This window comes from Anastrepha ludens, chromosome 5 (assembly GCF_028408465.1).
Source record: "Anastrepha ludens isolate Willacy chromosome 5, idAnaLude1.1, whole genome shotgun sequence".
NCBI classification, from domain to species: Eukaryota; Metazoa; Arthropoda; class Insecta; order Diptera; family Tephritidae; genus Anastrepha; species Anastrepha ludens.
In genome coordinates this window covers 17,299,934-17,326,964 of record NC_071501.1, presented here as the reverse complement: position 1 = coordinate 17,326,964, position 27,031 = coordinate 17,299,934, and the positions used below count along the sequence as shown (strand labels likewise).

The 27,031-nt window shown below is 36.7% G+C and overlaps 8 protein-coding genes across 10 annotated transcripts in view; 5 read left to right on the top strand and 3 right to left on the bottom strand.

Moving 5' to 3' along the window:
• Nucleotides 1–27,031, bottom strand: part of LOC128864425 (zinc finger protein 600-like) — an 86,443-nt gene that overhangs the window by 17,230 nt on the left and 42,182 nt on the right. The gene's annotated exons all lie outside the window — the stretch shown is intronic.
• The window catches only part of LOC128863634 (uncharacterized), a 29,662-nt gene continuing 3,470 nt past the window's right edge, over nt 840–27,031 (top strand). Inside the window, exons 1-15 of the mRNA XM_054102884.1 lie at nt 840–1,276; nt 1,333–2,256; nt 2,328–2,677; nt 2,745–2,889; nt 4,693–5,634; nt 5,697–6,032; nt 9,425–9,649; nt 9,705–10,646; nt 10,709–11,058; nt 11,116–11,241; nt 19,381–20,245; nt 20,308–20,657; nt 22,242–22,455; nt 24,890–25,825; nt 25,925–26,277. Coding sequence (XP_053958859.1) covers nt 1,052–1,276; nt 1,333–2,256; nt 2,328–2,677; nt 2,745–2,889; nt 4,693–5,634; nt 5,697–6,032; nt 9,425–9,649; nt 9,705–10,646; nt 10,709–11,058; nt 11,116–11,241; nt 19,381–20,245; nt 20,308–20,657; nt 22,242–22,455; nt 24,890–25,825; nt 25,925–26,277 — 7,283 coding nt within the window. The 5' untranslated portion in view covers nt 840–1,051. The remainder of the gene's footprint in view (nt 1,277–1,332; nt 2,257–2,327; nt 2,678–2,744; nt 2,890–4,692; nt 5,635–5,696; nt 6,033–9,424; nt 9,650–9,704; nt 10,647–10,708; nt 11,059–11,115; nt 11,242–19,380; nt 20,246–20,307; nt 20,658–22,241; nt 22,456–24,889; nt 25,826–25,924; nt 26,278–27,031) is intronic.
• Nucleotides 4,317–6,875, top strand: LOC128864437 (zinc finger protein weckle-like). The gene is made up of 4 exons (XM_054104095.1): nt 4,317–4,637; nt 4,693–5,634; nt 5,697–6,046; nt 6,104–6,875. Exons 1-4 carry the CDS (start codon nt 4,422–4,424, stop codon nt 6,228–6,230), a joined length of 1,635 nt encoding a protein of 544 aa, XP_053960070.1. The 5' UTR covers nt 4,317–4,421; the 3' UTR covers nt 6,231–6,875.
• Nucleotides 7,622–8,603, top strand: LOC128864446 (zinc finger protein weckle-like). Its single transcript, XM_054104111.1, has 2 exons — nt 7,622–7,922; nt 7,990–8,603. The coding sequence occupies exons 1-2, from the start codon at nt 7,678–7,680 to the stop codon at nt 8,135–8,137; spliced, it is 393 nt and encodes a 130-aa protein (XP_053960086.1). The 5' UTR covers nt 7,622–7,677; the 3' UTR covers nt 8,138–8,603.
• On the bottom strand, nt 14,315–15,478 carry LOC128864443 (uncharacterized). Its single transcript, XM_054104103.1, has 2 exons — nt 15,141–15,478; nt 14,315–15,074 (listed from the first exon to the last, which is right to left on the bottom strand). Exons 1-2 carry the CDS (start codon nt 15,324–15,326, stop codon nt 14,421–14,423), a joined length of 840 nt encoding a protein of 279 aa, XP_053960078.1. The 5' UTR covers nt 15,327–15,478; the 3' UTR covers nt 14,315–14,420.
• LOC128864441 (putative zinc finger protein 735) lies at nt 18,797–20,934 on the top strand. The gene is made up of 3 exons (XM_054104101.1): nt 18,797–20,245; nt 20,308–20,657; nt 20,720–20,934. The coding sequence occupies exons 1-3, from the start codon at nt 19,406–19,408 to the stop codon at nt 20,844–20,846; spliced, it is 1,317 nt and encodes a 438-aa protein (XP_053960076.1). The 5' UTR covers nt 18,797–19,405; the 3' UTR covers nt 20,847–20,934.
• Nucleotides 22,082–24,345, bottom strand: LOC128864432 (zinc finger protein weckle-like). Of its 3 annotated transcripts, none has more exons than XM_054104089.1 (5): nt 24,016–24,344; nt 22,975–23,949; nt 22,560–22,912; nt 22,418–22,479; nt 22,082–22,353 (listed from the first exon to the last, which is right to left on the bottom strand). In XM_054104089.1, exons 1-5 carry the CDS (start codon nt 24,199–24,201, stop codon nt 22,349–22,351), a joined length of 1,581 nt encoding a protein of 526 aa, XP_053960064.1. In that variant the 5' UTR covers nt 24,202–24,344; the 3' UTR covers nt 22,082–22,348. The 3 variants fall into 3 exon arrangements, with proteins under 3 accessions (XP_053960064.1, XP_053960063.1, XP_053960062.1); XM_054104088.1 differs by having other exon boundaries at nt 22,083–22,348; nt 24,016–24,345; XM_054104087.1 differs by having other exon boundaries at nt 22,084–22,479.
• Nucleotides 24,472–26,628, top strand: LOC128864430 (zinc finger protein draculin-like). Its single transcript, XM_054104083.1, has 4 exons — nt 24,472–24,823; nt 24,890–25,864; nt 25,925–26,277; nt 26,355–26,628. The coding sequence occupies exons 1-4, from the start codon at nt 24,638–24,640 to the stop codon at nt 26,569–26,571; spliced, it is 1,731 nt and encodes a 576-aa protein (XP_053960058.1). The 5' UTR covers nt 24,472–24,637; the 3' UTR covers nt 26,572–26,628.

Below are 27,031 nucleotides of genomic sequence, written 5' to 3'. Positions count from 1 at the left end.
ACGTGTGGTTAAAGGGACAGCGAGTTAATGAATTACAACTGAATTTATTTTATTTCGCGCTCACGTTCTCACTCGCTCCCAAGGACTCGCTCCAGCAGCAATCTCTATACAAAAGGATGATAGATTGACGGGTTTGCTATTTAGCTATGGTGAAAAAGAAAATTGTGAGGGGAACTTTGACGGTCACGTCACTTGTGGATTCGGCAGCCGAATTCTGCACGATCATTTCAATGGTAAAAAGATTTTTAAAGGTGTACTACGTAGCAGACCATTGTTCGGCTCCGAGATGATTTGACAGATGACGTCACTTGGGAAATGTTTAACAAAATTGAAGTCTGGTACTGAAAAAATCTATAAAGTCAATGCTCATACCATAGGTTTGTTCACGAATACGGTGAATACAAATGTGCAAAGCTGCAAATTGCAAATTGCAAAATGCGGCCAACCAGTTGTCGAAATCGCGAAGAATAAAGTAGCGGTTTTCGAAAGATCTCACCTTTAATATTCTGTGACTGTGGAAGAATAAAAACCGATATTTCGCAATCGATTAAGACGTAAATTGCTGTTATGGCCTCTGGTCACGCTCCAGCATGCTGTCCAGCAGACTTATATGTGTGCGTGTCGGGTGCTTGACGCTAATATCTAAAATTTTTGATTTTCATCAAGCAAAAGCCGACAACAAGTATGTGTGACACGAAGCAAGTACGAGTGTCACCCGACACGCACACATATAAGCCTGCTGGACAAGCATGCTGGATCGTCGCCAGAGGCCATTACACGAGTATATTACTTCATATCGAATCATATAACTATCGATGTTTCATTGTATCGAGGAATTTGTGTTTCACCTCAGATGCAACAAAGTTAGTAAACATTTTAAGTACTTTTCTTGCCAAATTTTTAAAAATATATTTGTGAATATGCAGATAAATAGAAAAATTTTGTAAAATCAAAAACAAACATTTTTTCATGTATTCCCTGTACGCACGGTGTTATCTAGAATTTCTCAACAACCAAAGTGTTTTACGTTTTTTAGAGCTAGTTCATTATTATGGCAGATTTACGCTTAAATGAGCAAGAACTTTGTGGTATAGGAGCAATGGACTTCACAGCTGTGGAATGGAAAAGTTGGTGTCGCCTGTGTGCTAGAGCTGATACACAATATATCAATGTCATTTCCGGACAGTGTCAGCAACTTGTGCCAAAAACTAATGAATACAGTAGTAGTAGTAGTTGTAGTATTGCCCCTGTCATAGAGGATTTCTTTCGGATTCACGTAGGAAAACAAATAACACATACCAGAACTTAATATCTTATATCAATATTTTGCAGATTAAAGAGGATGAAAAACTCTCGCAGCTGGTTTGTATAGAATGTTACCAACTGGTAAAATCCTTGATAAGGTTTAGAGAGCGAGTAAATAAAGTTCAGCAAATGTACGACGATCTACAAAATCATGTACACATAGGCAAACTTAACTCAAAAGCTTTGTTTGAAAAATATGACTTAATTGAAAATGCACCATTTTTTCCACCTAATGACAGTAAACTGCCTGTTGAAGAAATTTTCATTGCTGATTTGCCTGTCACAACTATATCACAATCATCAGGAATTGATGTAAAAAGTGAAAAGAAATCGGATGAAGTGCAAACGGATATATTTTTACAAGAGTACACAAAGAAGGGAGAATTTATTGATCCGATCGGTGATGAAAAAGGTAGTTCTGACAAAGATTATTCTCCGATAGCCCAAGACGAAGATACTAGCGATAATGAAGATAGTGACATAGATTTAGAGTCTAAAAATAACGATTCGGAAAAGGTTACACAAAAATCAGAGGACTCCTCGAATGTACACAATCAGGACCTGGAATGTAGCTATTATTGCAAAATTTGCTCTCAAAGTTTTCAACGTATCAGGCACTATACTCTTCATATGAAAACGAGACATGGAGACATAATATGTCCCCAGTGTCCGAAATCATTCAAAAATGCATTAAAATTAAGGCAACATATGAAAGACCACCCAAGAACGTTTTCCTGCTTACATTGCGATAAAAAATTCGAAACAAAAGTAAGTTTAGCAAAACATATAAGATGTACGCATGAAGATGAGCAACCACTTATTTGTGAAGTATGTGGGGTGACTTTACGCACGAAAAAACAACTCAGAGAACATATGTTGCAACACACTGATTATTCGCCATTTGAATGCAAAGTTTGCGGTACTTGTTTCAAAGTAAAAAGTCGTCTGAAGGTAATATCTTGAACATTTAATATGTATGTATATTCAATAATAATTGAAATTATTTTAAAATAATTTTCTAGAGGCACATGCAAATACATGGAGACAAGTATATTTGCCCTGAATGTGGTAAACAACTGAGTACGCGAGCTACGCTCAAAAGTCATTTGTTGGTGCATTCCGATAAGATGTCACATAAATGTGACTATTGTGGCCGGTTGTTTAAACGCGCAAATACACTGAAAAACCACTTAATTGCCCACACGGATCTCAGACCTTATTCATGTGACTTTTGTGATAAACGGTTTTCAACTGGGCCTAGTTGTCGTTTTCACAAAAGAACAATGCATCCAAAGGAACTAGCTGAGCTAGAAGCGTCGGGTGCTAAAGCATATACCAAAAATATACCTACTTTGAACGTACTAAAGGCGGTGTAAGTAAAGCAGGAAAAAGCTTAATTATGAGAATTATAATAAAATTTATATTTTAATTAACTAAAGGTCAAGGACAGGTACAAATTTCAAGCCTCTAGCATCAAAACAGAATGGTTTTGCACATTTCGACAAGGAAGTACAAATTAAACCTGAAGATGTGAACTCAAATCCAACAAAATATTATAAATCAGATTTATTATATTTTAAACATTAAAACATTTCAATTACTTCCCATTAAATTTAAAAAAAGTAATAAATACAAATTGAAATAACGTAGGAAAAAAGCGAATACGATGTTTTCGTTCGACTTAATACGCCTTGGGCAAGGCGAATTTATTACAGGTGACAGCAAACACATATAAGTAAAACCCTACATGTATTTGTTGTTGCGTTTGGTGCAAGCATCATGTCAAAATCAGCAAGCAAATGTAAACATACGAATGTAAACATACCAATACATACATACAAAGCATATCATTTTGACGTAAGCCATGCCTACGGCGAAAAATTCAGCTGGGTGAATGCTGTCACCTTATTAAATCCACCTTGGCCTTGGGTGAAGCTAGAGCTCTTCTGATATCAATTGCCTATCCAAAGCGAATTGAGTACCATAGGTGGCGCCTTGCCAAAACAGTTACTTTATTTTCACATTAATTTTGACAAGTCTGCCATCAGGTCCATTTCCAATGCAAAACAAACGAAAGGAGGAGAATTTGCATGTTTGTTAAAATTCACTGAATGGCTTGGTAATATTGTGATTTTTTAGATATAAACTAAACAAACTAATGAAAACGAAGTGCCGTGTGGTAAATTGTGAAAGCATAAATTAATATAAAACCTCCAAATACAATTTGTTTGCGTTTTTATGTGGAAGACGCCGTGGCAAGAAAGTATGTGTGTGTGCGTATAATTTCTTATGTTTGGTTATTTTCATTGCTTTCGCCTATTCTTCCTCTTCACAAACAAGTAACTCCCTTTCCTTTTGTTTGTTTATTCATGGGTTCATACGACACGGCTAATTCGGAAGGCACAATCTTGTATTCTATTAAGTGCCTGAGTTCGAAGACATGGCAAAGAGTGTAAGTTAATATTCCTTATATTTTTTGTGTCAATACATAAGTGTATTAATTAGTTTAAAAAACAATTTTCTTATCAAAATTTGCCAATTGCTTCTGGGGCAATGCTCATAAATTTTGTCGTTTCTTCCCATTTGAAAGTTCACGGCTGTGAAGTTAGTACTAGCAGCAATTTGCGCAATTGAATTAACTATTGCTTCCCTAGGACTATAGCTTTTCTTCACAATGTTAATAATAAATAAAAAACCCAAATCACTAAAACATTCAATCAAACCTATGAAGAAAAACCTTTCTAAACAGTCTTGACAGCTGATTGCCAATTTTGCAGCTAATCTGTCATATGTGAACGGGTAGAATAATTTTTGTGGATTTATTGCCAAGCCTAAGAGGATATGTACATTTACTTTTAGACACGGAAGAATTAAGGAAATATTTAGAGAATATTTCATAATAACTAATTAAGAGGGAGGAATTTGGTTGATAAGGTCGAAGATGAGGATAATCTGCTTATATGTAAACCCATTAATACCATAGCAAGTTAAATTCTATTACTACGTACAATCGATTCGATAAATCGATCAGTTTTCTAGGTTTTGTCGCTTGCACACAAATACAAGGGAATAGTAAACAATTAGTAAAAACATAATCAAAATCATAGAAATTTCTAATGTCGGATACAAATTTATATGTAGCAGAGCCATCTGTAAATTGCGCGGAAATTTTTTTGGATGAGAAATGGAAGGGTTGGTGTCGTCTTTGTGCGAAAGCTGATGGCCAATACATCAATGTTATATCGAGACAGTGTTTACAACAGATTAATGAAAATGGAATTAATTACGATAAGAATATGGCCCATGTAATAGGAACGTTTTTTCGGGTCCATGTAAGCAAAATAAATATTGTGTTGAAATTGTTTAACGATAAAATTTTGTTCATAGATTGAAGAGGATGATAAATTGTCGCAGGTAATTTGCGCCGAGTGTTGCGGAAGTGTAACAAACCTCATACAATTTAGTGAGCGCGTAAATAAGGTCCAACAAATGTACAATGAACTACAGAATTTTACAGGCAAAGAAAAACCAGATTTACATTTGTTATTTGTGAAGTATGGTATCCTAAAAGATGAATCATTAATTCCACAATGTAGGACTGCCCTTCCAGTTGAAGAAATTTTCGTTGCCGATTTAGCGAGTCTAGACGTGGGTGATGTCCAAAGTATTAATGTAAAACCTGATAAAGTATCGACTCAACTCCAGGGAGAGTCGTTATTACAAAACGAAGACAAGAAAGATGGGTTTCATGATCCGATCGCTGATGATGAGGGAAACATCTACCAAAATCCTTATAATTCGTCGGAAGAAGAAGGCAGTAGTGGCAGTGAAAATAAATGTAATAATAAAGATGCTTCAGAATTCGAAAACCGAATGATCCGAAATAATAGGAGTAGAAAAATATTAAAAAAGTGCCCTGAGATCTCTGAAGTTGTCGGAATGATAAATGACCACTCTTGCAGCATTTGCTCACAGAGATTTCAACGTCGAAGTACCTACTCCACGCACTTGAAGAAGAAACATGGAGTAATCATTTGCTTCCAATGTCCTAGTTCTTTCAAAAGTGAATCGAATCTGAAACGTCATATGAATGATCACCAAAAGTTTTTCAGTTGTATACATTGCGATGAAAAATTCGAAAAAAAGGGATCTATGAGCAACCATATAAGGAATGAACATAAGTCTTATCAGCCATTTGTCTGTGAAGCGTGTGGTGAAGCATTACGTACAAAGAAGCAACTGAAGCAGCACATGTTAATTCACTCAGATTATACACCCTATAAATGTAAAGAATGTGAGAAGAGCTTCAAAGAGAAATACCGACTGAAGGTAATAATATATTAAACACAAATTATGTGTAATGATCAAATCGGAAAAAATTTATATTTCAGAGACATTTGGAAATACATGGAGACAAACACATTTGCACAGAATGTGGGAAACAACTAAGTTGCCGGGCTACATTAAATATGCATATGCTAGTGCATTCCGATAAAATGCCCCACAAATGTGATTATTGTGGACGAACATTTAAGCGTGCCAAAACTCTTAAATATCACCTAATTGCCCATACTGGTCTTAGGCCATATTCATGCGACTTTTGCGAAAAAACATTCTCCACCGGTTCAAGTTGTCGTTTTCACAAAAAGACCATGCATCCATTGGAATTAGCTGCACTGGAGGCTTCAGGAGCAAAGACATATACGAAAAATGTACCAAACTTGGATGTACTGAGAGCGGTGTAAGTAGTATATACGTCAAGTAGCGTCGTTTAATTAAAATGTGCCATTTTATACAGAGCGCGAACGGGGGAAAATTTTATGCCTCTGGCATCCAAACAAAAGGGTTACGTAAATTTAAAATATACAAGGGAAATCCAATCAGACGAAGTAAAACCCACTGACGCTGTGATAATGGATAAATAGTAAACTAAATATTAAGAAAAAACTTATATAAGAAAACAATGAAGTATAAGGGTGCGACCAGAGTGAGCGCTGAAAGCCGAGCCGAGATTGTCAGTGCGATAAAGATTGTCAGTGCGATAAAACTGATTACATACAAGTCAATACAAATAAGCTTGTGTATAACACAGTGAGCGCCGACAAGAGCAGAGAGCAAAGCCGATGAGTGCGAGAAAACAGTTTCAAAGCGTTTTGCTCGCTTTTTTGGATTGTTGATGTTTTCCAAACTCTTTTGTGTTAATAATTGCATTAATCACACTAGGAGAAGCAAAATACTCGTCATCAGATGAATCCATTACCGTGTACAGCAATTTTATAAACACAAATGAACAACAAAATTAAATGACATAAGAGCAAAACACATGGAATAAACAGAATTTCAGCGCTGATTCTCGCATTCACTGTGTTATATACAAATTTTCTTCTCGCATGAAAATAAGCGTCAATAAGCTCGGCTCGGCTCCGCTCGGCATCAGCGTTCACTCTGGTCGCACCCTAAATATCTAAATGAATATTACAGGACTTCAATTTTTATTTAATGACCACTTTTTTTTATTTGTTATAGAATGGGTGAAATAACCAGTGCATGCGATAAATCTGTTAATAGAATTTTAAATTTACAATTTAGGTTACAACTTGAATATAAACTGGTCATTGGAACTTTGGAAAATTAGTGGTTAATGGTAAACTAACTACGCTTACTTTATTGCACCTCTGGCCGTTGTAGCTCCTTAAAACCATTTGCTCAGAATTTACATTTAACGGTGAAGCCAGGGGACGGTCTGTTTCGATGGGGTGGGACTAAAGGGAAGGGGAGTGTTATGTACATACATCTGTATAATTGGCGCTTACACCATTTTTAGATGTCTGGCCGAGCTCCTCCTCTTATTTGTGATGTGCGTCTTGAGGTTGTTTCACAAATGGAGGGACCTACAGTTTTAAGCCGACTTAAAAAAATTAATATGAAAATGAGGTGGTTTGTGAAGGGCCTTAAGGTCATTTATGTTCCCTACTCATCATACTAGCTCATCAAAAACCGGCTCCCTTAATAAACATAAGAATTGTTGTTGTTGTTGTATCAGCAAAACCATTCCCCATACATGTACGCGGGAGTGCTGTTGGAGTTACAGTCTTTGGCCGGATATATAGTAAATCCGGGTAGCTCCGGTAACGTAGAACCGATTGTTGGGGCAACGATAAGAATTATTGTCTTAAAGGGTGCTTCATGTTGAGTATGAGCCAATTTACACGATGACTTCATCCTGGGTTTTTCTTTTGCATTCTTTTTTAAAGAAGCCTTCGAAAATCTTCGTGCATTTACACAACGACTTTTTGCGATAACTTTGGATGTGGTAAACAACTGAGTACGCGAGCTACGCTCAAAAGTCATTTGTTGGTGCATTCCGATAAGATGTCACATAAATGTGACTATTGTGGCCGGTTGTTTAAACGCGCAAATACACTGAAAAACCACTTAATTGTCCACACGGATCTCAGACCTTATTCATGTGACTTTTGTGATAAACGGTTTTCAACTGGGCCTAGTTGTCGTTTTCACAAAAGAACAATGCATCCAAAGGAACTAGCTGAGCTAGGAGCGTCGGGTGCTAAAGCATATACCAAAAATATACCTACTTTGGACGTACTAAAGGCGGTGTAAGTAAAGCAGGAAAAAGCTTAATTATGAGAATTATAATAAAATTTATATTTTAATTAACTAAAGGTCAAGGACAGGTACAAATTTCAAGCCTCTAGCATCAAAACAGAATGGTTTTGCACATTTCGACAAGGAAGTACAAATTAAACCTGAAGATGTGAACTCAAATCCAACAAAATATTATAAATCAGATTTATTATATTTTAAACATTAAAACATTTCAATTACTTCCCATTAAATTTAAAAAAAGTAATAAATACAAATTGAAATAACGTAGGAAAAAAGCGAATACGATGTTTTCGTTCGACTTAATACGCCTTGGGTGAAGCTAGAGCTCTTCTGATATCAATTGCCTATCCAAAGCGAATTGAGTACCATAGGTGGCGCCTTGCCAAAACAGTTACTTTATTTTCACATTAATTTTGACAAGTCTGCCATCAGGTCCATTTCCAATGCAAAACAAACGAAAGGAGGAGAATTTGCATGTTTGTTAAAATTCACTGAATGGCTTGGTAATATTGTGATTTTTTAGATATAAACTAAACAAACTAATGAAAACGAAGTGCCGTGTGGTAAATTGTGAAAGCATAAATTAATATAAAACCTCCAAATACAATTTGTTTGCGTTTTTATGTGGAAGACGCCGTGGCAAGAAAGTATGTGTGTGTGCGTATAATTTCTTATGTTTGGTTATTTTCATTGCTTTCGCCTATTCTTCCTCTTCACAAACAAGTAACTCCCTTTCCTTTTGTTTGTTTATTCATGGGTTCATACGACACGGCTAATTCGGAAGGCACAATCTTGTATTCTATTAAGTGCCTGAGTTCGAAGACATGGCAAAGAGTGTAAGTTAATATTCCTTATATTTTTTGTGTCAATACATAAGTGTATTAATTAGTTTAAAAAACAATTTTCTTATCAAAATTTGCCAATTGCTTCTGAGGCAATGCTCATAAATTTTGTCGTTTCTTCCCATTTGAAAGTTCACGGCTGTGAAGTTAGTACTAGCAGCAATTTGCGCAATTGAATTAACTATTGCTTCCCTAGGACTATAGCTTTTCTTCACAATGTTAATAATAAATAAAAAAACCCAAATCACTAAAACATTCAACCAAACCTATGAAGAAAAACCTTTCTAAACAGTCTTGACAGCTGATTGCCAATTTTGCAGCTAATCTGTCATATGTGAACGGGTAGAATAATTTTTGTGGATTTATTGCCAAGCCTAAGAGGATATGTACATTTACTTTTAGACACGGAAGAATTAAGGAAATATTTAGAGAATATTTCATAATAACTAATTAAGAGGGAGGAATTTGGTTGATAAGGTCGAAGATGAGGATAATCTGCTTATATGTAAACCCATTAATACCATAGCAAGTTAAATTCTATTACTACGTACAATCGATTCGATAAATCGATCAGTTTTCTAGGTTTTGTCGCTTGCACACAAATACAAGGGAATAGTAAACAATTAGTAAAAACATAATCAAAATCATAGAAATTTCTAATGTCGGATACAAATTTATATGTAGCAGAGCCATCTGTAAATTGCGCGGAAATTTTTTTGGATGAGAAATGGAAGGGTTGGTGTCGTCTTTGTGCGAAAGCTGATGGCCGATACATCAATGTTATATCGAGACAGTGTTTACAACAGATTAATGAAAATGGAATTAATTACGATAAGAATATGGCCCATGTAATAGGAACGTTTTTTCGGGTCCATGTAAGCAAAATAAATATTGTGTTGAAATTGTTTAACGATAAAATTTTGTTCATAGATTGAAGAGGATGATAAATTGTCGCAGGTAATTTGCGCCGAGTGTTGCGGAAGTGTAACAAACCTCATACAATTTAGTGAGCGCGTAAATAAGGTCCAACAAATGTACAATGAACTACAGAATTTTACAGGCAAAGAAAAACCAGATTTACATTTGTTATTTGTGAAGTATGGTATCCTAAAAGATGAATCATTAATTCCACAATGTAGGACTGCCCTTCCAGTTGAAGAAATTTTCGTTGCCGATTTAGCGAGTCTAGACGTGGGTGATGTCCAAAGTATTAATGTAAAACCTGATAAAGTATCGACTCAACTCCAGGGAGAGTCGTTATTACAAAACGAAGACAAGAAAGATGGGTTTCATGATCCGATCGCTGATGATGAGGGAAACATCTACCAAAATCCTTATAATTCTTCGGAAGAAGAAGGCAGTAGTGGCAGTGAAAATAAATGTAATAATAAAGATGCTTCAGAATTCGAAAACCGAATGATCCGAAATAATAGAAGTAGAAAAATATTAAAAAAGTGCCCTGAGATCTCTGAAGTTGTCGGAATGATAAATGACCACTCTTGCAGCATTTGCTCACAGAGATTTCAACGTCGAAGTACCTACTCCACGCACTTGAAGAAGAAACATGGAGTAATCATTTGCTCCCAATGTCCTAGTTCTTTCAAAAGTGAATCGAATCTGAAACGTCATATGAATGATCACCAAAAGTTTTTCAGTTGTATACATTGCGATGAAAAATTCGAAAAAAAGGGATCTATGAGCAACCATATAAGGAATGAACATAAGTCTTATCAGCCATTTGTCTGTGAAGCGTGTGGTGAAGCATTACGTACAAAGAAGCAACTGAAGCAGCATATGTTAATTCACTCAGATTATACGCCCTATAAATGTAAAGAATGTGAGAAGAGCTTCAAAGAGAAATACCGACTGAAGGTAGAAATATATTAAACACAAATTATGTGTAATGATCAAATCGGAAAAAATTTATATTTCAGAGACATTTGGAAATACATGGAGACAAACACATTTGCACAGAATGTGGGAAACAACTAAGTTGCCGGGCTACATTAAATATGCATATGCTAGTGCATTCCGATAAAATGCCCCACAAATGTGATTATTGTGGACGAACATTTAAGCGTGCCAAAACTCTTAAATATCACCTAATTGCCCATACTGGTCTTAGGCCATATTCATGCGACTTTTGCGAAAAAACATTCTCCACCGGTTCAAGTTGTCGTTTTCACAAAAAGACCATGCATCCATTGGAATTAGCTGCACTGGAGGCTTCAGGAGCAAAGACATATACGAAAAATGTACCAAACTTGGATGTACTGAGAGCGGTGTAAGTAGTATATACGTCAAGTAGCGTCGTTTAATTAAAATGTGCCATTTTATACAGAGCGCGAACGGGGGAAAATTTTATGCCTCTGGCATCCAAACAAAAGGGTTACGTAAATTTAAAATATACAAGGGAAATCCAATCAGACGAAGTAAAACCCACTGGCGCTGTGATAATGGATAAATAGTAAACTAAATATTAAGAAAAAACTTATATAAGAAAACAATGAAGTATAAATATCTAAATGAATATTACAGAACTTCAATTTTTATTTATTGACCACTTTTTTTTATTTGTTATAGAATGGGTGAAATAACCCCTGCATGCGATAAATCTGTTAATAGAATTTTAAATTTACAATTTAAGTTACAACTTGAATATAAACTGGTCAGTGGAACTTTGGAAAATTAGCAGTTAGTAAATATGTGGTTAATGGTAAACTAACTACGCTTACTTTATTGCACCTCTGGCCGTTGTAGCTCCTTAAAACCATTTGCTCAGAATTTACATTTAACGGTGAAGCCAGGCGACGGTCTGTTTCGATGGGGTGGGACTAAAGGGAAGGGGAGTGTTATGTACATACATCTATATAATTGGCGCTTACACCATTTTTAGATGTCTGGCCGAGCTCCTCCTCTTATTTGTGATGTGCGTCTTGAGGTTGTTTCACAAATGGAGGGATCTACAGTTTTAAGCCGACTTAAAAAAATTAATATGAAAATGAGGTGGTTTGTGAAGGGCCTTAAGGTCATTTATGTTCCCTACTCATCATACTAGCTCATCAAAAACCGGCTCCCTTAATAAACATAAGAATTGTTGTTGTTGTTGTATCATCAAAACCATTCCCCATACATGTACGCGGGAGTGCTGTTGGAGTTACAGTCTTTGGCCGGATATATAGTAAATCCGGGTAGCTCCGGTAACGTAGAACCGATTGTTGGGGCAACGATAAGAATTATTGTCTTAAAGGGTGCTTCATGTTGAGTATGAGCCAATTTACACGATGACTTCATCCTGGGTTTTTCTTTGCATTCTTTTTTAAAGAAGCCTTCGAAAATCTTCGTGCATTTACACAACGACTTTTTGCGATAACCTTTATTAGATAAAACTTAATATTTATATTTTGTTCACGGATCTTTAATGACATTATTTATACATCTTAAATTTTCAATCGGGTTCTAAAGTTGGAAGTCCTGATGGTTCTAAAAGTTGGAAGTCCTGATGGTTTATCCACTCTTGAACAATTTTTCGGGTACCCGTCTTGCTGAAATATAACCTCATCTGTTGGATATGCGCTTAGGTCAACAAAATTCGGCAAATTTGGTCTTTAAGATACTCAATTAATTTTCTTTTTTCATTATCCTCATACCAATGGACCAATATGCCAACACATGAAGCAGCCCCACACTGATGGACGTTTTAATTTTTGTGCGTCTTTTTTGGTGCTTTAGCTACTTTATTAGTCAATGATCTCTGTCCGAAAGTAGATTGGGGCGCCTTTTCATAACCTTTAGTGCCTTTATATTCCATCATTTAAGAAGTTTGTTGGCAAAGTTCCAAGCGTTGTGTTACTTCCCTTGATGAGCGACCATTATCAGTCAATGAAATAATTTCATTTTCAACCCGTTTATCAATCTTCATCATTTCGAATAATATATGCAGAGAACGTATATTTAACGTTCTCTGTATATGTATGTAGGTATATTGTTGCGAACGGAGAAACTTCGCGAACCGACTGGCAACAATAGCGAGCGTATGAGATACTAATGGTGCTCACACTCACCAACGTAAACGTACGCCCGTATCAGCTGACACGATGGAACTTATGAGAGCCCCATGTAAATGAATTCCCCCACCGTTCCCTTCCCTAGCACCGTAAATCGTTGACGTGGAATTTTGGAAATTTCCGTAGAATCGTGCCAGCTGATTGCGTTTTCACCACACAATGTTGCCAAACAGTACACCCTCAAACCGACTCATCTAACCCCTCTCTCCCTCTGAACCCAACCTGTCGAAACAGCATGTTTCCTGGGCCTACCCCTAGATGAGCTAGACGAAGACGACCGATGATATGCTTACACAGACAGGGCTACCTATGCTGTTAAAACAACGACAACAACAACAAACAGTACATTTTGAAATCATTTACATAATAAACTGAAATTTTTTTTATTAAAATAACTTAAAAACAATGTTGAAAATAGCTAATTATAGCAAATTGAACATTTTGCAGTTGCAGTATTGTGTAAATATGCAACTAAAAGAACGCAGTTGTTTTCTACGGAATAAGTTTTGCTCAATTTTGTGTATCCTAAGGCCAGCGTAAAGGAATTACGATACGTTGTGCACCATAATTGTGCGCACACTCATTTACAACTCGCTCTTGTGGCATCTGTTTGAAGTAACCAGTTCAGCGGGTCTATCTATCCTAGTCGAAGAATTAGAATGTTTTGTGAAGCCTGTGCAATCAAATGGAATCTTCGGTTTCCTACCCAATGGAAAATTACCGCTCTGCTTGCAAACCACTGGAGTAAGATTTTCAGCCGATCGTGTCCTGAGAAATTGAAATTTAATTTGCATGATTCCTAGTTGTATACAATTTAATTTTTTCAGATTTTATTTTTAACTTACACTGTCTTCAATACAGTCAATGTGGGAATATTTTTTGTGTAAGTATTTTCGCCTGAAGCTTCCAACACAGCCAATTCGTTTGGATGTGATTTTCTTTTGTGGGCACGACAATTGGAAGCTGCCGCAAAGGTTCGTTCACAGAAATCACAGGAATATGGTTTTAGACCGGTATGGAGTATTAAATGAAGTTTTAGCGTTTTTGCTCTCTTAAAAGCCTTCCCACAGTAGTCGCACTTGTGGCGCATAACATCAGAATGTACCAGCATGTGACGGTTTAAAGTTATGCGCGAATTCAGTTGTAAGCCACATTCGCTGCAGATGTGTTTATTGGAACTGTGTATCTCCATGTGTTTCTGTAAATAAATTGACATTAATATTAATTTTTCAAGTATTAATACAAGACGGTTTCTTACTTTTAGTCGCGCCTGGTTTTTGAAGTTTTTTTTACATACTTCGCACTCAAAAGGCGCCAAGTCAGTATGCGTAAGCATGTGATCTCGTAGAGTGGCTTTTGTACGAGCACCTTCGCCGCATTCTTCGCAAATAAATGGGCGAATATCTTCATGTACTAGTTTTATATGTGTGGATATATAATCTTTTGCCTGAAATTTTCGATCACACAGTGGACATGGAAATATTCGCGCTTCCGCCAGTGGCCGATGTGTTTTAATGTGACGATTAAGTCTGGATTTAGATGGGAAGGCTTTAGCACATTGAGGGCATGTCAAAGGATCTTATTCATATACGATGCCATGTCTTTTCTTCATATGCGAACTATAATTGCTAAGTCTTTGGAAATGCATTGAACAATCGCTACAAAAGTATTTCTGTTCCTTTGAATCTTTCTCAGAGATACACAACTCTTTTTTTAACATTTTATTTTGCTTATTCGCACTAAGTCGATTAGGAAATTGTTCATTTAATTCGCTTTGGTCTATTTTTATGTTATTTTCTTCATTCTGTTTTCCTCCTGAGTTAACACTTTCTATGTCACTACCGACATTTTCATTGCCATCACCAAGGGGATCTTGATATTCACTCTTGTATTCGAACTTATTGCAAAATACTCCATTTCGGACTTCATCCGATATTATTTCACTCTCCACAATACTATCTAGTGATTCTTTAACTATTATATTGGGCTCAATTGAAATGTTTTCAACTTTTGATTTTATATCCGATAAATTAAACATAAATAACTCATTCCCAAGCAAATTGTAATTCTCTCGAAACACTTTCAAATCCAGAGTTTTTCTGTTCACAGAACGTTGAATAGCATCATACATGTTTTGCACATTTTTTACATGCTCCGAAAATTTAACCAAGGCTGAAATCAACGAAAAACATTGTGTACAAAGCCAATGGGATAGATCTCCGTCCTCTTCAATCTAAATAAATAGTAAATGACATACAAGTACAGATGTTTTTAATTAGATATTTGTTTAAACACCTACCCGAATTTGAAAGAACTGATCTATGAAATCCCTAAATTTAATGCTATTAAAATCTAAGTTCATAAGCTGTGATTTTGAATCCATTTCTGACAATACGTTGATGTTTCGAGAATTTTCTGTAGCACAGAGGCGACACCAAAACTTCCATTCATCACTGGTTCTACACATCTCGAAGGTTTTCGACATGGAAAAAACTTGGCTCTAAACTTTTGTCTATTTACAAATTTCTGTCTCAACAAAGTAAATTAAGCAGCTGTAAAGCAAGCGATAGTATAATCGATAAGATGAGAACCTTTACCTATCGGGGATTTTTCAACTATCGAAACGTATAGCGCTACCTTTGGTAGCGGTCTTTTTCTCAATAATTGATTAGCAGATGTCTAAAAAAAATAATATCTGTTGATGTCAGTTAAATAAATAATAAATAATTGGCGCGTACACTTCTGTTAGGTGTTTGGCTGAGCTCCTCCTCCTATTTGTGGCGTGCGTCTTGATGTTGTTCCACAAATGGAGGGACCTACAGTTTCAAGCCGACTCCGAATGGCAGATATTTTTATGAGGAGCTTTTTCATTGCAGAAATACACTCGGAGGTTTGCCATTGCCTGCCGAGGGGCGACCGCTATTCGAAAAATATTTTTTATTAATTTTGCTTTCACCGAGATTCGAACCAACGACCTCTCTGTGAATTCCGAATGGTAATCACGCACCAACCCATTCGGCTACGGCGGCCGCCAGTTAATTTCTGATAAATTACAATAACTGACTTAATGTTTGCCACATCCATGCATTTTTGATTGAGGTAGCAATTTTTCAAAATAATGCTATTAAATTTTCAGGTTAAATGCTTCACTTATTAAGAAATAAATAAATGTTTTCAAATGATTCGTATGGTGCTCACACTCACAAACATAAACATACATTCCGTACCAGCTGACACAAATAAACTAATAAGAGCCACATGTAGATGAAAAATCACCACCGTTTCGTTCCGTAGTATCGTTCTGGTTCTGCTCAACACTGTATGTAATTTATCAGAAATTATTCAGTGAATCTTTTTAAGGAATTATTTGTGCATCTATTTATCTTTACACAAAAACAAAACAAAGAGCTTAGCAACGTGCGGTTGCTATAATTGACCTTTAAGGAATAGAAAAGTTGTATCAAATTCATAAGTTTTGTAAGTGGTGTTTTAGTGTCGGTATTCGCCACTACTGTCGGTGGCGTCAGGTGTGAACAAACGTGTAATGGCGGCAGCTAGGCCCTCGCTGTCAGCCAATGAAAGTGATTTTGAGGATTTTGCGGAAAGTAAGGCGCGTAATTTAGCGCAAATTATGAAGAGGAAAAAGATACCTGAACGCGTGGGCAAGGAGCTCCAAGCGGGCGGGACTGGTTCAAGTGAAGAGCCAGTAAACACAATCTCCCAAGACACAGCAACCTACAGCAGCTTCTCTGAAAATGTTAGTAACCAGAGCCAGGGGCAATCTGGGTGCTCCAGCCTTGCTAATACAACACCAAAGCAACAGAGTCAAGACGCAAAAAATGCAAGGAAACCAGGTAATAGAGACACAACAGAATATCCAAGCGATCATACGGGTCCAGCCTTTGTTCTCGTAGATGTGACAGAATGCGAACTTTTTAAAAATGAAAAAATTAGAAGTGGAATTGGGCTTTATCAGCACATTCGCCACTTAAACATCAAAAACATTGAGTTAATTGAGGCTGTGGGAATCTCCCTATATAAAGTATTTTTCTTAAATGTCAAAGCAGCCAACAACTTCACAAAAAACGAAAGCATTAAAGCCATGAAAATCAAACCCTTCATCCCGAGATCTGCCATTGAAACATATGGAGTGATCAGAGGAGTTGCGCTCTATCTAACAGAAGACGAAATACGTAAAAACATCAAATCTGAAATGAAAGTTCTCTCAGTGTATCGTTTTCAGCGCAGATCAGCTGATGGAACCAATTTTACCCCAACAACAACGGTAAAAATTGGCTTCAGTGGAGGTAAAATCCCCAAAAACGTTACACTGGAATATTCCAGATTTGGTGTAAGCCACTTTTTCCCCCCTGTGCGTCAGTGTCACAATTGTGGCAGACTGGGCCACACACTAAAAGGATGCCGCTCAGGCAAGAGATGCCTGTAGTGCGGCAAGCCGGATGGTTGCAACCCTCCCTGCAATGTAGTAAAATGCATCCTTTGTGGTGAAGCTTCTCATGACTCAAACAACAAAGCCAAATGCAATGTTTGGAGAAAAGAAAACGACATTAATGAAATAAAAACGATTAAAAAAATCTCCAGAAAGGAGGCACTGAAAACATACTTTTCGTCGACCAACCAATTTAGCCTCCTTCAGGATGAAGAAGTGGATTTCCCTCCGCTCTCTCCTGCAAGTGACACAGCCTTTGACAGTGACATTGTTGTTAACAAAAAGCTCACCAAGCGTAACTTTAGTAATATAGTCCAAAGGAACCATCCCAACGAAAGGCTAAGTATACGGGGGCCATACCCAAGGCCACCAGCACACCCTGTTACGAAAGAGAAGGATACGTGGTCAGCTCCCAGCTAGAGAAAGTTCTCCTTGAGGTGCTGAAACTGGCCAGGGCTGCCTTTGTCAAATTGCAGGATGAGGATACCCTGCAGCAGTTGGCTTCTTTAGACAAAATAAAGGACAAAATACTCATCGGTAGTGACATTACTCTAGTGAACCAAAGAACGTTGACTTCCTACAATGACCTCGATTCGAGTATTACAATATAATTGTCAATCACTCAAAGCAAATGTCGACAGCATTGATTATTATATCAATAACAATGATGTCGACGTGTGCTGCCTCAGCGAAATCTTCTCATTTCAAGTGTCAAACAGTAGAAAATTTTTGAACTTCAAAATCTGCAAGAAAAGCAGAGCGGATGGTTATGGTGGGGTGGCCATAGCCATACGAAAAAACATCAAATTCAAAAGAGTGGCATATCAAACGGTTCAAGACATCCTAATTATCAAAACAAAAAACCTAGTCCCTAACTTGACATTCGTATCAGTCTACTTCCCGCCCAGTATCTCTACTGGTGACTTTGTAATAGAAATTGAAAGACTTCTAGGTTTTTTAGAAGGCTGCCAAAATGTTACCATCGCGGGTGATTTTAATGCTAGAAGCAAATTGACACAGGAAAGGGGAAAAAGCTAGCTACAATACAATAGACACAGGAAAGGGGAAAAAGCTAGCTAGTCTCGTTCTCGGTTCAAAATTCGTATGCTTAAATGATGGCAATTTCACTTTTAAAAAAGACCTAAAGAGTTCAAATGGATCGGTGTTAGACCTTACCCTTGTTAGCCTAGCCAAAAATTGTGCTTGGAAAGTCCTCCCCTTTCCTCTCGGAGGCAGCCACCATCTCCCAATCGTTTTGGATATTGAAACGGTTGTGAAAAAACAAGTCAAATTTATCGCCAAAAAGAAACTTCTTCATGCCTTACCAGATGCAAACTTCGACCCCTGCTTTGAAAATATTGAGAAGGTTTTCAAAGAGGAGGTGAAGGCTGCCACCTTTCGTCTAAAGGACAAGATGGCGCCAAAGCCTTGGTGGAATGATGCACTTGCTAAATCATATCGGTTAATGGTAGCGTCGTTCAAAAAAAGTAAACAATTCCCAACGCCGGAAAATCTTGATGTTGCCCTGCAACGAAGGGAACAATGGAAATCCGATGTAAAAAAAGCAAAAAAAGAAAACTTTGAGAACAAAATTGACGAGACCAATCACAACTCAAACACCACTGAAGCTTGGCGCTTTGTTAAATGTCTGAAGGGGGTAAATGAGTCATCTTCCGATTATAGTTGGAACGATGATAAAAATAGGGACTATTTAGCCTTTTTAAAAAGTCAAGTCCCCTCTGATGTTGGCTCCTGGCGTGGACTCAGTGGGGCGTGCGCACCTTCAAGCCTTCGCTTCACGTATGAGGAGATGGTGGCTGTCCTCGACCGGAGGAAAAAGAGATCAGCGGGTGGCTGTGACGGCGTCACATATGAAATGTTAAAAGCCTTGACCGACAAAAACTTATGCACCGTGCTCACTGCCATGAATGACTCCTTTCTTTCCAAGGAAATAAAAGAGTCATGGAGGGTGATCAAGATTGTACCGATACCAAAGAAAAACAAAGATATGTCCGACTACAGAAACTTCAGACCGATCTCGCTTATTTCGGTGTTCATCAAAACAATCAACAAACCTCATACAATTTAGTGAGCGCGTAAATAAGGTCCAACAAATGTACAATGAACTACAGAATTTTACAGGCAAAGAAAAACCAGATTTACATTTGTTATTTGTGAAGTATGGTATCCTAAAAGGTGAATCATTAATTCCACAATGTAGGACTGCCCTTCCAGTTGAAGAAATTTTCGTTGCCGATTTAGCGAGTCTAGACGTGGGTGATGTCCAAAGTATTAATGTAAAACCTGATAAAGTATCGACTCAACTCCAGGGAGAGTCGGTATTACAAAACGAAGACAAGAAAGATGGGTTTCATGATCCGATCGCTGATGATGAGGGAAACTTCTACCAAAATCCTTATAATTCGTCGGAAGAAGAAGGCAGTAGTGGCAGTGAAAATAAATGTAATAATAAAGATGCTTCAGAATTCGAAAACCGAGTGATCCGAAATAATAAGAGTAGAAAAATATCAAAAAAGTGCCCTGAGATCTCTGAAATTGTCGGAATGATAAATAACCACTCTTGCAGGATTTGCTCACAGAGATTTCAACGTCGAAGTACCTACTCTACGCACTTGAAGAAGAAACATGGAGTAATCATTTGCTCCCAATGTCCTAGTTCTTTCAAAAGTGAATCGAATCTGAAACGTCATATGAATGATCACCAAAAGTTTTTCAGTTGTATACATTGCGATGAAAAATTCGAAAAAAAGGGATCTATTAGCAACCATATAAGGAATGAACATAAGTCTTATCAGCCATTTGTCTGTGAAGCATGTGGTGAAGCATTACGTACAAAGAAGCAACTGAAGCAGCATATGTTAATTCACTCAGATTATACGCCCTATAAATGTAAAGAATGTGAGAAGAGCTTCAAAGAGAAATACCGACTGAAGGTAATAATATATTAAACACAAATTATGTGTAATGATCAAATCGGAAAAAATTTATATTTCAGAGACATTTGGAAATACATGGAGACAAACACATTTGCACAGAATGTGGGAAACAATTAAGTTGCCGGGCTACATTAAATATGCATATGCTAGTGCATTCCGATAAAATGCCCCACAAATGTGTTTATTGTGGACGAACATTTAAGCGTGCCAAAACTCTTAAATATCACATAATTGCCCATACTGGTCTTAGACCATATTCATGCAACTTTTGTGAAAAAACATTCTCCACCGGTTCAAGTTGTCGTTTTCACAAAAAGACCATGCATCCATCGGAATTAGCTGCATTGGAGGCTTCAGGAGCAAAGACATATACGAAAAATGTACCGAACTTGGATGTACTGAGAGCGGTGTAAGTAGTATATATATATAGTCAAGTAGCGTCGTTTAATTAAAATGTGCCATTTTATACAGAGCGCGAAAGGGGGAAAATTTTATGCCTCTGGCATCCAACCAAAAGGGTTACGTAAATTTAAAATATACAAGCGAAATCCAATCAGACGAAGTAAGACCCACTGACGCTGTGATAATGGATAAATAGTAAACTAAATATTAAGAAAAAACTTATATAAGAAAACAATGAAGTATAAATATCTAAATGAATATTACAGAACTTCAATTTTTATTTATTGACCACTTTTTTTTTATTTTTTTATAGAATGGGTGAAATAACCAGTGCATGCGATAAATCTGTTAATAGAATTTTAAATTTACAATTTAAGTTACAACTTGAATATAAACTGGTCAGCGGAGCTTGGGAAAATTAGCAGTTAGTAAATATGTGGTTAATGGTAAACTAACTACGCTTACTTTATTGCACCTCTGGCTGTTGTAGCTCCTTAAAACCTTTTTCTCAGCATTTACATTTAACGGTAAAGCCAGGGAACGGGCTGTTTCGATGAGGTGGGACTAAAGGAAGGGGGAGTGTTATGTAAAGGGTTTTTCAGTAAGAGCGCTTCAACTTTTGAACTTTTTTGAATAAAACACAAACGGTTTGACTTTTTTAACTAACTTTTTTTTTATTATCGAGTTTGAACATATACATTTAAGTATGAAATTCGATTTCTTTTGCATGACCACCGCGTGCACGTTTTACGAAGTCCAATCGTTGAACCCAATTTTCGACCACTCTTTTGCATAAATCGGCCGAAATTCCAGCAATTTCGCGTTCAATATTGGCTCTGAGCTCACAAATCGTCGCCGGCTTGTTACTGTAGACCAATGACTTCACATAACCCCAAAACGGGACGGCTTGTTAAATGGACCGTAAAATGGCCGTAATGCTCTTAAAGTAGCAGCAAAGGAACGATTATTTTCATAAAAAATTTGCACGATTTGCAATCGTTGCTCAAGTGTGTAGCGTTCCATGATGAAATGTATACTAATGGAGTTTACAAATGACAAGCGAAAAATAAAAAATATTGCGTCGTTCGCCCTCCCTATCGGAAAAAAGTTGAAGCGCACCTATTGAATAACCCTATATATGTATGTATATTGTTGCGAACGGAAAAACTTCGCGAACCGACTGGCAACAATAGCGAGCGTATGAGATACTAATGGTGCTCACACTCACCAACGTAAACGTACGCCCGTATCAGCTGACACGATGGAACTTATGAGAGCCCCATGTAAATGAATTCCCCCACCGTTCCGTTCCGCAGTACCGCAAATCGTTGACGTGGAATTTTGGAAATTTCCGTAGAATCGTGCCAGCTGATTGCTTTTTCACCACACAATGTTGACAAACAGTACATTTTGAAATCATTTACATAATAAACTTAGAAATTTTTTATTAAAATAACTTAAAAACAATGTTGAAAATAGCTAATTATAGCTAATTGAACAATTTGCAGTTGCAGTATTGTGTAAATATGCAACTAAAAGAACGCAGTTGTTTTCTACAGAATAAGTTTTGCTCAATTTTGTGTATCCTAAGGCCAGCGGAAAGGAATTACGATACGTTGTGCACCATAATTGTGCGCACACTCATTTACAACTCGCTCTTGTGGCATCTGTTTGAAGTAACCAGTTCAGCGGGTCTATCTATCCTAGTCGAAGAATTAGAATGTTTTGTGAAGCCTGTGGAATCAAATGGAATTTTCGGTTTCCTACCCAATGAAAAATTACCGCTCTGCTTGCAAACCACTGGAGTAAGATTTTCAGCCGATCGTGTCCTGAGAAATTGAAATTTAATTTGCATGATAATTCCTAGTTTTATACAATTTAATTTTTTCAGATATTATTTTATACTAACACTGTTTTCAATACAGTCAATGTGGGAATATTTTTTGTGTAAGTCTTTTCGCCTGAAGCTTCCAACACAGCAAATTCGTTTGGATGTGATTTTCTTTTGTGGGCACGACAATTGGAAGCTGTCGCAAAGGTTCGCTCACAGAAATCACAGGAATATGGTTTTAGACCGGTATGGAGTATTAAATGAAGTTTTAGCGTTTTTGCTCTCTTAAAAGCCTTCCCACAGTAGTCGCACTTGTGGCGCATAACATCAGAATGTACCAGCATGTGACGGTTTAAAGTTATGCGCGAATTCAGTTGTAAGCCACATTCGCTGCAGATGTGTTTATTGGAACTGTGTGTCTCCATGTGTTTCTGTAAATAAATTGACATTAATATTAAAATGTTTAAATAATTAATACAAGAAGGTTTCTTACTTTTAGTCGCGCCTGGTTTTTGAAGCTTTTTTTACATACATCGCACTCAAAAGGCGCCAAGTCGGTATGCGTAAGCATATGATTACGTAGAGTGGCTTTTGTACGAGCACCTTCGCCGCATTCTTCGCAAATATATGGACGAATATCTTCGTGTACTTGTTTTATATGTGTGGATATATAATCTTTCGCCGGAAATTTTCGATCACACAGTGGACATGGAAATATTCGCGTTTCCGCCAGTGGCCGATGTGTTTTTATGTGACGATTAAGTCTGAATCTAGATGGGAAGGGTTTAGCACATTGAGGGCATGTCAAAGGATCTAATTCATATACGATGCCATGTCTTTTCTTCATATGCAAACGATAATTGCTAAGTCTTTGGAAATGCATTGAACAATCGCTACAAAAGTACTTCTGTTCCTTTGAATCTTTCTCAGAGATACACAACTCTTTTTTTAACATTTTATTTTGCTTATTCGCACTAAGTCGATTAGGAAATTGTTCATTTAATTCGCTTTGGTCTATTTTTATGTTCTTTTCTTCATTCTGTTTTTCTCCTGAGTTAACATTTTCTATGTCTCTACCGACATTTTCATTGCCATCACCAAGGGGATCTTGATATTCACTCTTGTATTCGAACTTATTGCAAAATACTCCATTTCGGACTTCATCCGATATTATTTCACTCTTCACAATACTATCCAGTGATTCTTTAACTATTATATTGGGCTCAATTGAAATGTTTTCAACTTTTGATTTTATATCCGATAAATTAAACATAAATAACTCATTCCCAAGCAAATTGTAATTCTCTCGAAACACTTTCAAATCCAGAGTTTTTCTGTTCACAGAACGTTGAATAGCATCATACATGTTTTGCACATTTTTTACATGCTCCGAAAATTTAACCAAGGCTGAAATCAACGAAAAACATTGTGTACAAAGCCAATGGGATAGATCTCCGTCCTCTTCAATCTAAATAAATAGTAAATGACATACAAGTACAGATGTTTTTAATTAGATATTTGTTTAAACACCTACCCGAACTTGAAAGATTTGCTCTATGAAATCCCTAAATTTAATGCTATTAAAATCTAAGTTCATAAGCTGTGATTTTGAATCCATTTCTGACAATACGTTGATGTTTCGAGAATTTTCTGTAGCACAGAGGCGACACCAAAACTTCCATTCATCACTGGTTCTACACATCTCGAAGGTTTTCGACATGGAAAAAACTTGGCTCTAAACTTTTGTCTATTTACAAATTTCTGTCTCAACAAAGTAAATTAAGCAGCTGTAAAGCAAGCGATAGTATAATCGATAAGATGAGAACCTTTACCTATCGGGGATTTTTCAACTATCGAAACGTATAGCGCTACCTTTGGTCTGTGTCTGTATATAGGAATAACGGTCTTTTTCTCAATAACTGATTAGCAGATGTCTAAAAAAAGTAATATCTGTGGATGTCAGTTAACTTCTGATAAATTACAATAACTGAACACAGACCAAAGGTAGCGCTATACGTTTCGATAGTTGAAAAATCCCCGATAGGTAAAGGTTCTCATCTTATCGATTATACTATCGCTTGCTTTACAGCTGCTTAATTTACTTTGTTGAGACAGAAATTTGTAAATAGACAAAAGTTTAGAGCCAAGTTTTTTCCATGTCGAAAACCTTCGAGATGTGTAGAACCAGTGATGAATGGAAGTTTTGGTGTCGCCTCTGTGCTACAGAAAATTCTCGAAACATCAACGTATTGTCAGAAATGGATTCAAAATCACAGCTTATGAACTTAGATTTTAATAGCATTAAATTTAGGGATTTCATAGAGCAAATCTTTCAAGTTCGGGTAGGTGTTTAAACAAATATCTAATTAAAAACATCTGTACTTGTATGTCATTTACTATTTATTTAGATTGAAGAGGACGGAGATCTATCCCATTGGCTTTGTACACAATGTTTTTCGTTGATTTCAGCCTTGGTTAAATTTTCGGAGCATGTAAAAAATGTGCAAAACATGTATGATGCTATTCAACGTTCTGTGAACAGAAAAACTCTGAATTTGAAAGTGTTTCGAGAGAATTACAATTTGCTTGGGAATGAGTTATTTATGTTTAATTTATCGGATATAAAATCAAAAGTTGAAAACATTTCAATTGAGCCCAATATAATAGTTAAAGAATCACTGGATAGTATTGTGAAGAGTGAAATAATATCGGATGAAGTCCGAAATGGAGTATTTTGCAATAAGTTCGAATACAAGAGTGAATATCAAGATCCCCTTGGTGATGGCAATGAAAATGTCGGTAGTGACATAGAAAGTGTTAACTCAGGAGAAAAACAGAATGAAGAAAAGAACATAAAAGTAGATCAAAGCGAGTTAAATGAACACTTTCCTAATCGACTTAGTGCGAATAAGCACAATAAAAAGCTCAAAAAAAGGTTGTGCATCTCTGAGGAAGATTCAAAGGAACAGAAAAACTTCTGTAGCGATTGCTCAATGCATTTCCGAAGATTTGGTAATTATCGTAAACATATGGAAAAAAAACACGGGAAAGTTGAAAAATTACAAGCCTTTCCATGTCCTCAATGTGCTAAACCCTTCCAATCGAGATTCAGACTTAAGCGTCACATAAAAACACATCGGCCACTGGCAGATACGCGAATATTTCCATGTCCACTGTGTGATCGAAAATTTCAGGCAAAAGATTATGTATCCACACATATAAAACTAGTACATGAAGATATTCGCCCATTTATTTGCGAAGAATGCGGCGAAGGTGCTCGTACAAAAGCCACTCTACGAGATCACATGCTTACGCATACTGACTTGGCGCCTTTTGAGTGCGAAGTATGTAAAAAAAACTTCAAAAACCAGGCGCGACTAAAAGTAAGAAACCGTCTTGTATTAATACTTGAAAAATTAATATTAATGTCAATTTATTTACAGAAACACATGGAGATACACAGTTCCAATAAACACATCTGCAGCGAATGTGGCTTACAACTGAATTCGCGCATAACTTTAAACCGTCACATGCTGGTACATTCTGATGTTATGCGCCACAAGTGCGACTACTGTGGGAAGGCTTTTAAGAGAGCCAAAACGTTAAAAATTCATTTAATACTCCATACCGGTCTAAAACCATATTCCTGTGATTTCTGTGAGCGAACCTTTGCGACAGGTTCCAATTGTCGTGCTCACAAAAGAAAATCACATCCAAACGAATTTGCTGTGTTGGAAGCTTCAGGCGAAAAGACTTACACAAAAAATATTCCCAAATTGACTGTATTGAAGACAGTGTAAGTTAAAAATAAAATCTGAAAAAATTAAATTGTATACATCTAGGAATCATGCAAATTAAATTTCAATTTCTCAGGACACGATCGGCTGAAAATCTTACTCCAGTAGTTTGCAAGCAGAGCGGTAATTTTTCATTGGGTAGGAAACCGAAGATTCCATTTGATTGCACAAGTCGCACAAAACATTCTAATTCTTCGACTAAGATAGATAGACCCGCCGAACTGGTTACTTCAAACAGATGTCACAACAGCGAGTTGTGGAATAGGAACATTACAACATCTTCGTTTGAGTAAAATAGAAAATTTACAAATTTATAGTATTGAAAAATAAATTAAATTAATACAATACAATTTAAGTTCATGCTTCTTATTTGTAAATATGAGAAACCTCCTTCAAGATTGTTTTTAGAGATATAATTTCAGACAAATTGTAAATTTAGTCATTTTAAAATTCTGCGTTAATTTAATCTAAGAATTCCACTATACCACCAAATATTGTCTCCTTTAATTGAACTTTGTATTTGAATTTTACAATAATGTACAGGCTGTTTCGGCAAGGTGGGACCAAGGAGAGAGAAGTGTTCGATGAATAGGTTTAGTGGGCATGTGAAGGGATAATTAGTGCCTCGCGGGGTGCGTTCATGTCAGTGTAATTTCTGGATATGTAGGAGTGTGACCTATTTTTTCTTTTCGTTGTGAATGAACGAATTATTAAAAATCACGACATTTTGCAACTGTCATTCGCAAAAAAAGC